Raw genomic sequence first — 16,386 nt, forward strand, 5'->3', positions numbered from 1 at the left:
TTGACAAAATTTTCTTTGGAAATAAAATTGTGACAACATTTTCTAAAGCAATACAATTTTGACAAAATTTTTTATAGAAATAAAATTTTGACAAAATTTTCTATGGAAATAAAATTGTGACAACATTTTCTAAAGCAATACAATTTTGACTAAATTTTTTATAGAAATAAAATTTTTCGTCTGTATTGTTGGCTTCTCTTCAATCGTTATTATTGTCTTTGATCTCAGCTTAAAGCCAAGCATTGACTAATCTACAAGTGTAGCTTAACCAACAGAGGAAAAGTATGCTTGTCAAATTTATTTGGGCAAAGCCCTATAGACTGCAAGATGGTTGGATGCACGCTCAAAAACAAACCCAGCCAAATACATTCAAATCGATGATTGAGTTTGGCAAAGGAAGAGATATGCTTGCAAAATTTATTTAGGCAGTAGCCGACTATCAAACCCTTTTTCGGAAGGTTCAGGTGTAGTTCACATTGGGTTGAGTGAATTACCCGAATTTATTCTGATAATTCGTTGATAGTTTTGCTGCAAGTAGAGGATGCTGATGAGGAATGTGGTAATTCCGAAACAGCTGTACATCCAACCATCTTGCAGTCTATAGGGCTTTGCCCAAATAAATTTGACAACTTGTAGTTTAGTCAATGCGTGGCTTTAAGCTGAGATCAAAGACAATAATAACGAAATAAAATTTTGACAAAATTTTTTATAGAAATAAAAATTTGACAAAATTTTCTATGGAAATAAAATTGTGACAAAATTTTCTACAGCAATAAAATTTTGACAAAATTTTCTATAGATATAAAATGTTGACAAAATTTTCGATAGAAATAAAATTTTGACAAAATTTTCTATAGAAACAACATTTTTCCATACAAATAAAATTTTCAAAAATTTTCTATAAAAATAAAATTTTATAGAAATAAAATTTTGAGAAATTTTTTTATAGAAATAAGATGTTGACAAAATTTTCTATAGAAATATAATTTCAGTAAAATTTTCTATAGAAATAAAATTTTGACAAAATTTTCTATAGAAATAAAATTTTCACAAATTTTTCTATAGAAATAAAATTTTGACAAAATTTTCTATACAAATAAAATTTTGAAAAAATTTTCTATAGAAATAAAATTGTGACAAAATTTTCTAAAGCAATAAAATGTTGACAAAATTTTGACAAAATTTTGTATAGAAATAAAATTTTGACAAACTTTTCTATGGAAATAAAATTGTGACAATAAAATTTTGAAAAAATTTTCTATGGAAATAAAATTTCTAAAGCAATAAAATTTTGACAACATTTTCTATAGAAATAAAATTTTGACAAAATTTTCTATAGATATAAAATTTTGACAAAATTTTCTATAGATATAAAATTTTGACAAACTTTTCTATAGAAACAACATTTTTTTAAAAAATTTTCTATAAAAATAAAATTTTATAGAAATAAAATTTTGAGAAAAAAAATTATAGAAATAAGGTGTTGACAAAATTTTCTATAGAAATTAAAATTTAATAAAATTTTCTATAGAAATAAAATGTTGACAAAATTTTCTATAGAAATAGAATTTTGACAAAATTTTCTATAGATATAAAATTTTGACAAAATTTTCTATAGATATAAAATTTTGACAAAATTTTCTATAGATATAAAATTTTGACAAACTTTTCTATAGAAACAACATTTTTTTAAAAAATTTTCTATAAAAATAAAATTTTATAGAAATAAAATTTTGAGAAAAAAAATTATAGAAATAAGGTGTTGACAAAATTTTCTATAGAAATTAAAATTTAATAAAATTTTCTATAGAAATAAAATATTGACAACATTTTTTATAGAAATAAAATTTTGACAAAATTTTCTATAAAAATAAAATGTTGAAATTTTTTTATAGAAATAAAGTTTTGATAAAATTGTCTATAGAAATAAAATTGTGCCAAAATGTTCTATAGGAATAAAATTTTGACCAAATTTCCTATAGAAATAAAATTTTAACAAAATTTTCTATAGAAATAAAATGTTGACTAAATTTTCTATAGAAATAAAATTTTGACAAAATTTTCTATAGAAATAAAATTTTGACAAAATTTTCTATAGAAATAAAATTTTGACAAAATTTTCTATAGAAATAAAATTTTGACAACAGTTGCTATAGATATTAAAATTTAATAAAATTTTCTATAGAAATAAAATGTTGACAAAGTTTTCTATAGAAATAAAATTTTGCAAAAATTTTCTATAAAAATAAAATTTTGCCAAATTTTCTACAGATATAAAATTTTTATTTTGTTAGTTGTTTCTTCATTTTTCACAGGTGACTCGTGAGTCACGCTAATGGCAACGGCGTATGTGTGCGTAATTAACAAACCAAATGCTGTACATGAGTTTGAGTCACGAAAATAATAACTTCGTGAGTGCGCGTGAGTAACGAATTTCACGTAGAGGAAAATTTGAAATCGCTTAAAATTTTAATGATACCTAAAATGTTAAGAGTTTTATAGCGCTCTCGAGTTTAAGCTCATGTTTTCAGTCAGATCTTCCAGGTATATTTCTCGTAAAATTATTCGTGAATCACGAGATTTCTCCATCACTTTCGTATATTACATTCTCACTATGCACGAAACCTCGATATTTAGAACTAAAATCTATTTACAAATCTCAAGGTTCATATAGGAAAAATATTGAGATTTCGATAATATCATTTCATAGGAAATTTTGTCAAAATGTCTCTATTTCTATAGGAAATTATGTCAAAATTTCATTTCTATAGGAAATTTTGTCAAAATTTTAGTTCTATAGGAAATTTCGTCAAAATTTCATTTCTATAGAAAATTTTGTCAAAATTTCATTTCTATAGAAAATTTTGTCAAAATTTTATTTCTATAGAAAATTTTGTCAAAATTTTATTTCTATAGGAAATTTGGTCAAAATTTCATTTCTATAGAAAATTTTGTCAAAATTTTATTTCTATAGAAAATTTTTTAAAAATTTTATTTCTATAGGAAATTTTTTCAAAATTTTATTTCTATAGGAAATTTTTTCAAAATTTTATTTCTATAGAAAATTTTGTCAAAATTTTATTTCTATAGAAAATTTTTTCAAAATTTTATTTCTATAGAAAATTTAGTCAAAATTTTATTTCTGTAGAAAATTTAGTCAAAATTTCATTTTTATAGGAAATTTTGTCAAAACTTCAATTCTATAGGAAATTTTGTCAAAATTTTATTTCTATAGGAAATTTCGTCAAAATTTCATTTCGATGAAAATTTCATTTCTATTTTCTCTTATTTATTTTTATTTTTTATTATTTTATACAAACAAAAATATATTCTTGTAAAAAAAATATCACTAATATTTATTTCTTTTTATCGTTGCATGTCTGTTCTATTTGTTATCTTATGATTCGATGTAATTCATGTATTAACACAACTTTACCAAACTTGTACACTCTTCACATTGGTTATCTATTGCTGTCTTTAATTTCTGGACACAATTGCACTCTCTTTTCATTAACCGCTTGATTTTAATTTCCGTATCCGGTTGCCTGCATGCAACTTTGCAATTTTGTTTGTTTTCCGTTTCTTTGTCTGCCACAAACAGCGTTGGCAAGATGGGTTGCGGCACATTACTCACAATAATAAGGCCGCTAATGTCTGTCCCACGACTAATTTAATGAAACAGTAAGTCCAATATTTACTATAACATTTTAATTAGAGCAAGTAAATGTCAAGGTATGCAGTGTGTGATACAATATAGCAGGATGTGAGGATTCTGGCTAACACATGGTAAGTATAGGTAAGGACAAGTAGGCTATGGTTGTTATTGAGCCACAGGGATCGAATGGGACAAAAAGGAAAGGATTCTAAAACACAAACATCGACATGCAGTTTGAGGAAAGATAGATGGAGCCAGTGTAAGACCGGTGACAGCTCCAAAACTGAGTCCTTGAAGAAGTGTTCGCGATGTATGGTGATCATCTGTTTCGTCAGTCATTCTGTGTTGCTGTATTCTCATAAGTGAAATACAGCATATTAGACTTAGTATGAGAGAGAAAATGTTACATGGTTTTCTCGTCGTCAGTCATCTCCAGGGTCTCCGTAAGGCATCACTAAATCGTTCGGATTTTGAACACAAGTGTTTATCGATTAAACTATTAATTCGGTTTAATTGATTTAAACTATGAAAGTTAATCTGTGTGACAATCTCTCTAATATGATCAGGATCAATTGGGATCAGGCATTTGGAATGGGCTCGTGTTGTAGATAATCGAAAGCTGATATATTCACGGAGATGAGGAAGGGGTTCGGTTCACAGACAATCGGCAGGTTGTAAGTACTTCAAGTACTTGATGATCTAAAACAGTACTAATGAGAACGTTGATTTATCGATGTTCTGTAGTTGATGAGAAGTTCGGGTCATCGATAATCGAAAACAGTACTGATAAGAACGTCGTTTTAACGATCTTCTGTCGTTGATGAGAAGTGGAGGGGAACGTTGGTTCGTTGATGATCGGTAGTTGATGATGATCTAAGTCAGTACCGATGAGAACGTCGATTCATCGATTTTCTGTAGTTGAAGAGAAGTTCAGTTCGTTTATAATCGATATTGGAGGAGAAAGGTAGTTTGCCGATGATCGGTAGTTGATGACAAGTTCGGTTCATCGATAAGAGTACTGAAAGAACGTCGATTTATCGATCTTCTGTCGTTGATGAAAAGTTCGGTTCGCTTATAATCGTTAGTGGAGGGGAACGTTGGTTCGTCGATGATCGGTAGTTGATGAGAAATACGTTTCGTTCATGATCTAAGTCAGTACCGATGAGAACGTCGATTTATCGATGTTCTGTAGTTGATGAGAATTTAGGTTCGTTTACAATCGTTAGTGGTGGGGATCATTGGTTCGGCGATGATCGGTAGTCGATGAGAAATTCGTTTCGTTGATGATCTAAAACAGTACTGTTGAGAACGTTGATTGATCGATGTTCTGTAGTTGATGAGAAGTTCAGTTCGTTTATAATCGATAGTGGAGGAGAAAGGTAGTTTGCCGATAATCGGTATTCGGTGAGAAATTCGCTTCATTGATGATCTAAAACAGTACTGATGAGAACGTTGATTGATCGATGTTCTGTAGTTGATTAGAATTTCGGTTTTCAAGTTCAATTAGTATAAAATTCAGGAAAAATATTCAGTTAGGCTTTCGCTTTTCCAAATCCGAATTGCCGGGCCTCACGCTTGACACCTGCCATCAGATTTTGTACAGCCACCTTGTCCACCTTCTTCGCCGCAGAAAGCCAGTTTGCCTTGAACTGCTGCTCGTCCTTAGCAGTTTTTTTGGTCTTCTTTAGGTTCCGCTTGACAATAGCCCAGTATTTCTCAATTGGGCGGAGCTCTGGCGTGTTGGGAGGGTTAGTGCCACCGTGGTGCAATGGTTAGCATGCCCGCCTTGCATACACAAGGTCGTGGGTTCGATTCCTGCTTCGACCGAACACCAACAGTTTTTCAGCGGTGGATTATCCTACCTCAGTAATGCTGGTGACATTTCTGAGGGTTACAAAGCTTCTCTAAGTGGTTTCACTGCAATGTGGAACGCCGTTCGGACTCGGCTATAAAAAGGAGGTCCCTTGTCATTGAGCTTAACATAGAATCGGGCAGCACTCAGTGATAAGAGGGAAGTTCACCAATGTGGTATCACAATGGACTGAATAGTCTAAGTGAGCCTGATACATCGGGCTGCCACCTAACCTAACCTAACCTAACCTAGTGTCCTTGGGAACCACCTGCACGTTGTTGGCGGCGTACCACTCCATGGCCTTTTTACCGTAATGGCAAGATGCCAAATCCGGCCAAAACAGTACGGAACAACCGTGTTTCTTCAGGAAAGGCAGCAGACGTTTATTCAAACACTCTTTCACGTAAATTTTTTGGTTGACAGTTCCGGAAGCTATGAAAATTCTGCTTTTCAAGCCACAGGTACAGATGGCTTGCCAAACCAGATATTTCTTTGCGAACTTTGACAGTTTTATGTGCTTGAAAATATCTGCTACCTTTCCCCTTCCTTTTGCCGTATAAAACTCCTGTTCCGGAAGCTGCTTGTAGTCGGCTTTGACGTAGGTTTCGTCGTCCATTACCACGCAGTCAAACTTCGTCAGCATCGTCGTGTACAGCCTCCGGGATCGCGTTTTGGCCGTCGTATTTTGTTTATCATCGCGATTTGGAGTCACTACCTTCTTGTAAGTCGATAGTCCGGCTCGATGAACGGTTGTAGACGATACACCCAGCTTATTTGCGGCATCTCGGAGAGTGAGGTTAGGGTTTCGCTTGAAACTACCGGCAACTCTCTTTGTCCTCTCAGTGGCTTCCGGTTTTCGATTTCCCCCCGATCCAGACTTCCTGGCTGTCGGCAAACGTTCCCCAAACACTTTAATTACATTTGTAACGGTTGATTTGGCAACTTTTAGCGATTTTGCCAGCTTTGCGTGCGAGTAGCTCGGATTTTCGCGATGCGCGAGCAAAATTTTGATACGCTGCTCTTCTTGCTTGGACGACATTTTGACAACTGAAGAATGAATTCCAAAATCAAAATAGGAGCAACATTCTACACACACACACACGGCCTTTTTCCAATATTGAGAACTCCCTAATTGCAGACTGGCTTTAAAGTTCTACCTTACATAAAGACGTATTCAGGACAGAAAATTAAGCCAACAAAGCGTGCCTCCGACGTTTTTTGTTTAGTCGACTCCGTCGCCGATTAATATGCCTTTCTCGTAGAGATTCGTATACTTTATTGTCTTCCGGTGGGAAATATCAGTCGCCGCCGGATATATGTTTTGATCTCTTTCTCTCTGTATCCCTAGGGTACCTCTTTCCAGTAGTGAGAACTCCCTATTTGCAGACTGCCAATAGAGGTTCTGCCTTGCGTAAAAACGTACGCCGCCGACGTTTTTTGATTATTCAACGCCGTCTCCGTTTCTCGTAGAGATTCGTATACTTTTTGATTTCTCTGTGAATCGAAATAGGTTTTGATCTCTCTATCTCTGCTACTTTATTATCTAAGCTGAACTAAGGGTAAGTTTTTTTTATAAAATCTACTCCCGACTCTTCAGAGGCTAAACCCGCAAGTAAGTCTTAACTTTTTCTGCTTAACGCTCATATGGATATAAGAAAATCTTGCGAAAATCATTCCTAACTTTGTAAAATAATACAAACTCTGGTTTTTGTTTTTCAATCTTCCTCTCTCCTCAGTTGGATGCGTTTATCATTTTCAGTGGAAAAAGGTGGCAAAATTCCCATAAAGGTAGTGGCGAAAACATTTGCCTCTGGTAAAACAGAAAAACTGGTATATCAATGCATCAAAGATGTGGGTCTACCCGATGACAAAAGTGCCACTATGACTCCGGATCAATTTACATTCGACAAATTTTATGCCTTGTATCACAAAATATGTCCGAGAAATGATATTGAGGAATTGTTTACAACGATGTAAGTGGAAATTTCGCAACTCATCTCGAGGAGGTCAAAACACAAAATCTCGTTTTTCTCGTTTTTAGAACAAAAGGAAAATCGGATGTTATATCGCTGGAACAGTTTATACAATTCATGAATGAGAAACAACGTGATCCCCGTATGAATGAAATTTTATATCCTTTGTATGAGGAGAAACGTTGTACGGAAATTATAAACGATTATGAATTAAATGAGGATCGAAAAAAGGCTGGTAAGTTTCGGAGGGGGAGAAATAGGAACTCTGGCCTTTTCAGTTATTGAAGGTTAATTTTTTCCAGGTGAACTTTCCATGGATGGTTTTAAACGTTATCTAATGTCCGATGAAAACTGTCCGGTATTTTTGGATCGTCTGGAAATGTATATGGATATGGAACAACCCTTGGCCCATTATTATATCAATAGTTCACATAATACCTATTTATCGGGTAGACAAATCGGTGGCAAATCCACTGTAGAAATGTATAGGCAGACATTATTGGCTGGATGTCGGTAAGTGTAAAAGGCCTATTTACCCCAAGGAAGGATACATTTTATCGGTATTCCCTATTATATAGATGTGTCGAATTGGATTGTTGGAATGGTAAAGGTGAAGATGAAGAACCCATTGTTACTCACGGTCATGCCTATTGTACTGAAATTTTATATAAGGTAAGGTGCGAATGATGATAGCCTTATGCCCATTTTATTTTATTGGTCCTTTGGTTCTTTTTCCATCTCTGTTAGGATTGTATCCAAGCTATAGCCGATTGTGCATTTGTGGCCTCAAGTTATCCTGTCATATTATCATTTGAAAATCATTGTAATCGTGCCCAGCAATATAAATTAGCCAAATACTGTGATGACTTCTTTGGTGATCTATTACTAAAAGAGCCTCTACCCGATCATCCGGTAAGAATTTCCTAATTACTTCCCCCAAAATTATGGCCATGACCTCTCATTTGTTTTTTGCCATCTAGCTGGAACCTGGTTTGCCACTCCCACCGCCTTGTAAACTACAACGTAAAATTATGATCAAGAACAAACGCATGAAACCCGAGGTAGAAAAAGTCGAGTTGGAAATGTGGCTTAAGGGCGAACTGAAAACTGATGATGATCCCGAAGAAGATGCCACCGCCGTCAAACCGCCTGAAGCTGCTCCACCACCACCACCAGAAGCTCCGCCAGAGGGTGCCGAGGGAGCTCCCGCCGATGGAGCTGCCGCTGAAGGTGGTGAACAACCAGCTGCTTATAGTGGCTCAACGACCAATGTCCACCCATGGCTGTCGTCAATGGTCAATTATGCCCAGCCCATCAAATTCCAGGGCTTCGATAAGGCTATAGAGAAAAATATTGCCCACAATATGTCCTCATTTGCCGAATCGGCTGGCATGAATTATCTAAAACAGAATGCCATCGATTTTGTCAATTACAATAAACGTCAAATGTCTCGAATTTATCCCAAAGGCACACGTGCCGATTCTTCCAATTATATGCCTCAAGTCTTTTGGAATGCCGGCTGTCAGATGGTATCCCTAAATTTCCAGACATCCGATTTACCCATGCAATTGAATCAGGGTAAATTTGAGTATAACGGTGGCTGTGGTTATTTGCTGAAACCGGATTTTATGCGTCGCAGTGACAAAGATTTCGATCCCTTTGCCGATGCTCCGGTGGACGGTGTAATTGCTGCTCAATGTTCGGTGAAGATCATAGCAGGTCAATTCTTGTCCGATAAGAAAGTGGGCACCTATGTTGAAGTCGATATGTTCGGTCTTCCTTCGGATACGGTCAAAAAAGAGTTCCGTACTCGTTTAGTACCCAACAATGGTCTCAATCCTGTCTACAATGAAGATCCCTTTGTATTCCGTAAAGTTGTCTTGCCCGATTTGGCTGTGCTGCGATTTGGTGTCTATGAAGAGAGCGGTAAAATGATTGGCCAACGTATTTTACCTTTGGATGGTCTGCAGGCGGGCTATCGTCATGTATCTTTACGTACTGAAGCCAATTTCCCCATGTCCTTGCCCATGTTGTTTGTGCAAGTGGAACTCAAGATTTATGTGCCTGATGGCTTTGAGGACTTCATGGCTATGTTGTCGGATCCCAGAGGTTTTGCCGGTGCAGCCCAGAAACAAAATGAACAGCTGAAGGGTCTTGGTATCGAGGAACAAAGCAGTGGAGCTGCCAAAGATGCTGGCAAATCAAAGGAAGAGGAGAAAAAGGAAGCTCCCTTGGTCTTTGAACCTGTGACTTTGGAATCTTTGCGCAACGAAAAGGGTTTCCAAAAGCAGGCCAAGAAGCAAAATAAGGAATTGGATACATTGAAAAAGAAGCACACCAAGGAACGTATGGCTGTACAAAAGACCCAAAATGCAGCCATTGATAAGCTGATCAAGGGTAAAAGGTAAGTTTGTTGTTGTGGGTAGTAAGTCACTCATATCTTAAGGATATTTAGGACATAATCGATCGATCCTAGTTCCCAGAATATCCTACAACAAATCTTGAAAACAGGTCGGCCGATCAGAGGCAAAGAGTGAAACCACCTACTAAATTTTTTTAGTCGATAACGCCGCCGTTAAAAATTGGACGACTTCCCTCAGTAATGGGAGAATGTAAACGGCTTTTTGAGCGCCCTAACTTTTTTCCATCGTATCCTTACTTTATTCCAGGAACTCTGTGTCTTTAACGAATTCCAATCTCTGTTTGCCAACTGGGCCAGGTCCCGAATTACCTCTTCACCGGTATGGTTAATTCTTTGTCTAGTAAAGGTAGGGCAGTGACGAAGGTAGTGTTCCAAGTTATCATCATCCAGAAATCACGCCCTATATACACCATCCTCTGCTGCTCCTATTCGGCACAGATGTGCTCTCAATTCTAGGTGCCCAGTCATTAGTCCCATGGTTCTCTAGACCGTCGTCGAAATCTCCTTGAGCAGTTTTCGTCTCCCTTCCGAAATATTGCCCATTCATCCAACTCGGCCCGCGTGGCCTTCTCTTCGGGACAGACGTGCTCTCAATTCGCGGTGCCCGGTCATTATTCCCATGGTTCTCCAGACTATCGTGGCACTCTCCTTGGCTAGTTTTTGTCGCCCTTCCGACCGTTGCATTGATCCACATCGCTTTATGTGTCACCCATACCCGCGTTGCCTCTATTGGCTTGACGTTCTCTGGGTTCATACCCCTATGTGTCCTAGCTCTATGGTTAATTCTTTGACTAATGAAGGCAGGGCAGTGACAATAGTAGTGTGCCAACTTCTCATCATCCTCAAAACACGTCCTATATGCACCATACTCTGCTGCTCCTATTCGGCCCAGATGTGCTCTCAATTCTCGGTGCCCGGTTATTATTCCCATGGTTCTTCAGACTGTCGTCGCACTCACCTTGGCTAGTTTTTGTCGCCCTTCCGACAATTGCATTGGTTCACATCGCTGTATGTGTCTCCCATGCCCATTCATCCAACCCGGCCTGTGTTGCCTCTATTGGCTTTGTGTTCTCTGTGTTCAAATCCCTATGTGTCCTAGCTCTATGGTTAATTCTTTGACTAATGAAGGTAGGACAGTAACAAAGGTATTGTTCCAAGTTCTTAACATCCTCAAAACACGCCCTATATGCACCATCCTCTGCTGCTCCTATTCGACACATATGAGCTCTCAATTCTCGGTACCATTATACCCACGGATCTTCAGGCTGTCGTCGCTCTCTTCTTGGATAGTTTTTATCGCCCTTTTGACCGCTTTATGTGTCTCCCATACCCATTCATCGAACTCGGGCCGCGTTGCCTCTATTGGCATTGCGTTCTCTGGGAAGTGAACTTCCTTATGTGTCCTAGCTTTTGTTGCCAGATTATTTTCCTCTTATTCCGGCGTCCATATAATGCGAACCCTGCTGTATTTCGAGTATTCAATGCATTTGCATTCCGATACAGTTCCCGATCGAACCGTGATATCTGCTAGTGCCTTCATTGCCCTCTGGAAATTTAAAACCTCCTCTGCCTGCAAGATTTTCAAGTGGTCCGGTAATCGGAATAGGATCTCGGCATCTCGATTCTCCACAGTTACTCGCAGTCCCGTCCTAACGCCCATCTTCGAGCCATCGGTGTAGCAGTTATTTCCCTCGGGTCTCTGACATTAATGGCGTCAGAATGTCACACTCGGCAACTATGGCCACCTCAGGTATACGATCAGGGATTGTTGTGACATCACTCACCGTCTCCTCTATTATTCTTTGATGGTTTGTCATGTTTCATGTTTCCCTCAATTCTCCCAATACCTTCAATCTCATGCCATGACTACGATGTCAGCCACGCTTTCGATATTGATATTCACTTGTTTCACTTTCTTTACTTTTTAGCAAGGACGAAATTCGCAATGACTCCGCCATTAAAACCGCCATTGCTGATCAAACCAAACAATGGACTGAAATGATTGCCAAACACAAAAAGGAAGAATGGGATCTATTGCGTCAACATGTTCAAGATTCCCAAGAGGCCATGAAGGCTTTAATGTTGGTGGTGCAAGCCAATCAAATTAAGCAATTGGAGGAAAGGCATGCGAGGTATGTATCGGAACCGTTGCCATAATTTTATTTCTATAGAAAATTTTTTCAAAAATTTTATTTCTATAGAACATTTTGTCAAAATGTTATTTATATAGAAAATTCCTTGTTTCTATAGAAAATTTTCTAAAAATTTTATTTCTATAGAAAACTTTGTCAAAATTTAATTTTTAAAGAAAATTTTGTCAAAATTTTATTTCTATAAAAAAATTTGTCAAAACTTTGTTTCTATAGAAAATTTTCTAAAAATTTTATTTCTATAGAAAATTTTCTAAAAATTTTATTTCTATATACAATTTTTTGTCAAAATTTTATTTCTATAGAAAATGTTTTGTCAAAATTTTATTTCTATAGAACATTTTGTCAAAATTTTATTTTTATAGAAAATTTTGTCAAAATTTTAACTTATAGAACATTTTGTATGAATTTTGGAAATAAATATTAAAACAAATCAATAATCGATTGTTTCTATGACCTCAAGCCGAACAAAATTAATAATCAGAATTTTATTTCTATAGAAAATTTTTTCACAATTTTATTTCTAGAGAAAATTTTATCAAAAATTTTATTTTTATAGAATATTTTGTCGAAATTTTATTTCTATAGAAAATTTTTTCAAAATTTTGTTTCTATAGAAAATGTTGTCAAAATTTTATTTCTATAGAAAAATTTCTAAAAATTTTATTTCTATAGAAAACTTTGTCAAAATTTAATTTTTAACGAAAATTTTATTAAAATTTTATTTCTATAGAAAATTTTGTCAAAATTTTATTTCTATAGAAAATTTTTTGTAAAAATTTTATTTCTATAGAAACTTTTGTCAAAATTTTATTTCTATATAATTTTTTTTTTTCAAAATTTTATTTCTAGAGAAAATTTTGTCAAAATTTTGTTTCTATAGAAAATTTTGTCAAAATTTTATTTCTATAGAAAATTTTCTAAAAATTTTATTTCTACAGAAAACTTTGTCAAAATTTAATTTTTAACAAAAATTTTATAAAAATTTTATTTCTATAGAAAATTTTGTCAACATTTTATTTCTATAGACAATTTTGTCAAAAATTTATTTCTATAGAAAATTTTGTCAAAATTTTATTTCTATAGAAAATTTTTTGTCAAAATTTTATTTCTATAGAAAATTTTGTCAAAATTTTATTTCTATAAAAAATTTTGTCAAAATTTTATTTCTATAGAAAATTTTGTCAAAACTTTATTTCCATAAAAAATTTTATTTCTATAGACAATTTTGTCAAAATTTTATTTCCATAGAAAATTTTGTCAAAATTTTATTTCTATAGAAAACTTTGTCAAAATTTTATTTCTATAGAAAACTTTGTCAAAATTTAATTTTTAACGAAAATTTTGTCAAAATTTTATTTCTATAGAAAATTTTTTGTCAAAATTTTATTTCTATAGAAAATTTTGTCAAAATTTTATTTCTATATAAATTTTTTTTCAAAATTTTATTTCTAGAGAAAATTTTATGAAAAATTTTATTTTTATAGCAATTTTTTTCGAAATTTTATTTCTATAGAAAACTTTGTCAAAATTTAATTTTTAACGAACATTTTATAAAAATTTTATTTCTATAGAAAATTTTGTCAACATTTTATTTCTATAGACAATTTTGTCAAAAATTTATTTTTATAGAAAATTTTGTCAAAATTTTATTTCTATAGAAAATTTTTTGTCAAAATTTTATTTCTATAGAAAATTTTGTCAAAATTTTATTTCTATAAAAAATTTGGTCAAAATTTTATTTCTATAGAAAATGTTGTAAAAATTTAATTTTTAACGAAAATTTTGTTAAAATTTTATTTCTGTAGAAAATTTTGTCACCATTTTATTTCTATAGACAATTTTGTCAAAAATTTATTTCTATAGAAAATTTTTCATCAAAATTTTATTTCTATAGAAAATTTTTCGTCAAAATTTTATTTCTATAAAAAATTTTGTCAAAATTTTATTTCTATAGAAAATTTTGGCAAAATTTTATTTCCATATAAAATTTTGTCAAAATTTTATTTCTATTGAAAATTTTCTCAAATTTTAATTTTATATTATTTTATTTTCTCCACAGGGATGTCAAGGACTTGAATGCCAAACAGGCCAAAACTTCAGCCGAAACCGCCAAAGAGGTACAAAATGATAAAACATTAAAGACCAAAAACGAAAAGGATCGTCGTCTAAGAGAGAAGAGACAAAACAATATCAAACGTTTTATGGAAGAGAAAAAGGTTAGATATAGTTTTTTAATATAAATAAAATGTTACTTATTTTATTAATATTTTAATTTTCTGTTTACCCAATTTTCTTTAGCAAATTGGTGTGAAACAAGGCCGTGCCATGGAAAAATTGAAAATGGCCCATAGCAAACAAGTAGAGGAATTTAGTACTGATGTGCAAAAGGTACTAGATCTAACACAGCCGCAGAACGACACAGTAGCTAGTATAAATGATCAAAATAATGCTAATCAAAAACATACTGACATTTAATTGTACGAACTCGAATCATTTCAATTTTTCATTCGCAATCATCTGAAATCATACCCAGCCATTGTAGAATCATTAGTCCTTTTACAAGTTCCCCATGTAAAGACTATACCTATAGGACGGTATTAAATTTCATATTTCACGATTACTTCTGAATTGTTGCCTTGAATCATTCCCTCCAAAATTATTTAGATTTACCAAACACAACCCTTATCTTTACTCTTTTAGTTTTTATTTCTTTCTGAAAACCTGAATTTAGTATCGGCCTTAATGTGGTTGAAATTATGGGGATTTACTCTCGCCATTTTATTTGCCTTTCTATTTATTACGTGTTATTATTTACACTTTTTTATTTTTTTTTTTTTATTTTTATTGTTTGTTTTATTCCATTTTCATTCATAACATTTCTCAAACAAAAACTTTTCTATATTTAAAATTACTTTCAACCTACATTAACCTTACAATGCAAATTTTTGAGATAAATTTCCTATAAATCCTTTGCTCATTTTCATTAGAGTAGAATCAAAGTTTTGTAAATGTTGATTTTAAAATTTTGACAAAATTTTCTATAGAAATAGGATTTTGACAAAATTTTCTATAGAAATAAAATTTTGACAAAAAAACACAAAGTTTTCTATAGAAATAAAATTTTGACAAAATTTTCTATAAAAATAAAATATTGGCAAAATTTTCTATAGAAATAAAATTTTGGTAAAATTTTCTATAGAAATAAAATTTTGGCAAAATTTTCTATTGAAACAAAATGTTGACAAAATTTTCTATAGAAATAGGATTTTGACAAAATTTTCTATAAAAATAAAATTTTGACAAAATTTTCTATAAAAATAAAATTTTTACAAAATTTTCTATAAAAATAAAATTTTGACAAAATTTTCTATAGAAATAAATTTTTGACAAAATTTTTTATAGAAATAAATTTTTGACAAAATTTTTTAAAGAAACAAAATTGTGGCAAAATTTTCTATAGAAATAGAATTTAGAGAAAACTTCCTATAGATATAAAATTTTGACAAAATTTTCTATAGAAATAGAATTTGGAGAAAATTTCCTATAGAATTAGAATTTTGACAAAATTTCATATAGAAATAGAATTTCGACTAGATTTCCTATAAAAATAAAATCTTGACAAAGTTCTCTATAGAAATAAAATTTTGACAAAATTTTCTATAGAAAAAAATTTTGACAAAATTTTCTATAGAAATAAAATTTTGACAAAATTTTCTATAGAAATAACATTTTGACAAAATTTTCTATAGAAATAAAATTTTGACAAATTTTTCTATAGAAATAAAATTGTCACAAAATTTTCTATAGAAATAGAATTTAGAGAAAATTTCCTATAGAATTAGAATTTTGACAAAATTTCATTTAGAAATAGAATTTAGACAAAACTTTCTATAGAAATAAAATTTTGACAAAATAATCTATAGAAATAAAATTTTGACAAAATTTTCTATAGAAATAAAATTTAGACAAAATTTTCCAAAGAAATAAAATTTAGACAAAAATTTCTATAGAAATTAAATTTTGACAAACTTTTCTCAAGAAATACAATTTTGACACAACTTTCTATAGAAATAAAATTTTGACCAAATTATCTATAGAAATAAATTTTCTATAGAAATAAATTTTTGACAAAATTTTCTATAGAAATAAAATTGTGGCAAAATTTTCTATAGAAATAGAATTTAGAGAAAATTTCCTATAGATATAAAATTTTGACAAAATTTTCTATAGAAATATAATTTAGAGAAAATTTCCTATAGAATTAGAATTTTGACACAATTTCATTTAGAAATAGAATTTCGACAAGATTTCCTATAAAAATAAAATCTTGA

General features: G+C 32.1%; 1 protein-coding gene and 1 long non-coding RNA gene across 4 annotated transcripts in view; one reads left to right on the top strand and one right to left on the bottom strand.

Annotated features, from left to right (window-relative positions):
• Window positions 1-16,386, top strand: part of norpA (no receptor potential A) — a 253,955-nt gene that overhangs the window by 233,087 nt on the left and 4,482 nt on the right. For 2 of the 3 annotated variants that reach the window (XM_075298700.1, XM_075298701.1), the window contains 10 exons: window positions 3,602-3,681; window positions 7,244-7,480; window positions 7,549-7,715; window positions 7,783-7,993; window positions 8,059-8,152; window positions 8,228-8,392; window positions 8,461-9,884; window positions 11,831-12,034; window positions 14,115-14,271; window positions 14,354-14,443. In XM_075298700.1, the coding sequence (XP_075154815.1) occupies window positions 3,602-3,681; window positions 7,244-7,480; window positions 7,549-7,715; window positions 7,783-7,993; window positions 8,059-8,152; window positions 8,228-8,392; window positions 8,461-9,884; window positions 11,831-12,034; window positions 14,115-14,271; window positions 14,354-14,443 (2,829 nt within the window). The remainder of the gene's footprint in view (window positions 1-3,601; window positions 3,682-7,243; window positions 7,481-7,548; window positions 7,716-7,782; window positions 7,994-8,058; window positions 8,153-8,227; window positions 8,393-8,460; window positions 9,885-11,830; window positions 12,035-14,114; window positions 14,272-14,353; window positions 14,444-16,386) is intronic. The other variant, XM_075298702.1, reaches the window with a different exon arrangement.
• The window catches only part of LOC142228308 (uncharacterized), a 176,096-nt gene that overhangs the window by 129,066 nt on the left and 30,644 nt on the right, over window positions 1-16,386 (bottom strand). The gene's annotated exons all lie outside the window — the stretch shown is intronic.

The sequence above is a fragment of the Haematobia irritans genome, chromosome 3 (genome assembly GCF_050003625.1).
Source record: "Haematobia irritans isolate KBUSLIRL chromosome 3, ASM5000362v1, whole genome shotgun sequence".
Classification (NCBI taxonomy): domain Eukaryota; kingdom Metazoa; phylum Arthropoda; class Insecta; order Diptera; family Muscidae; genus Haematobia; species Haematobia irritans.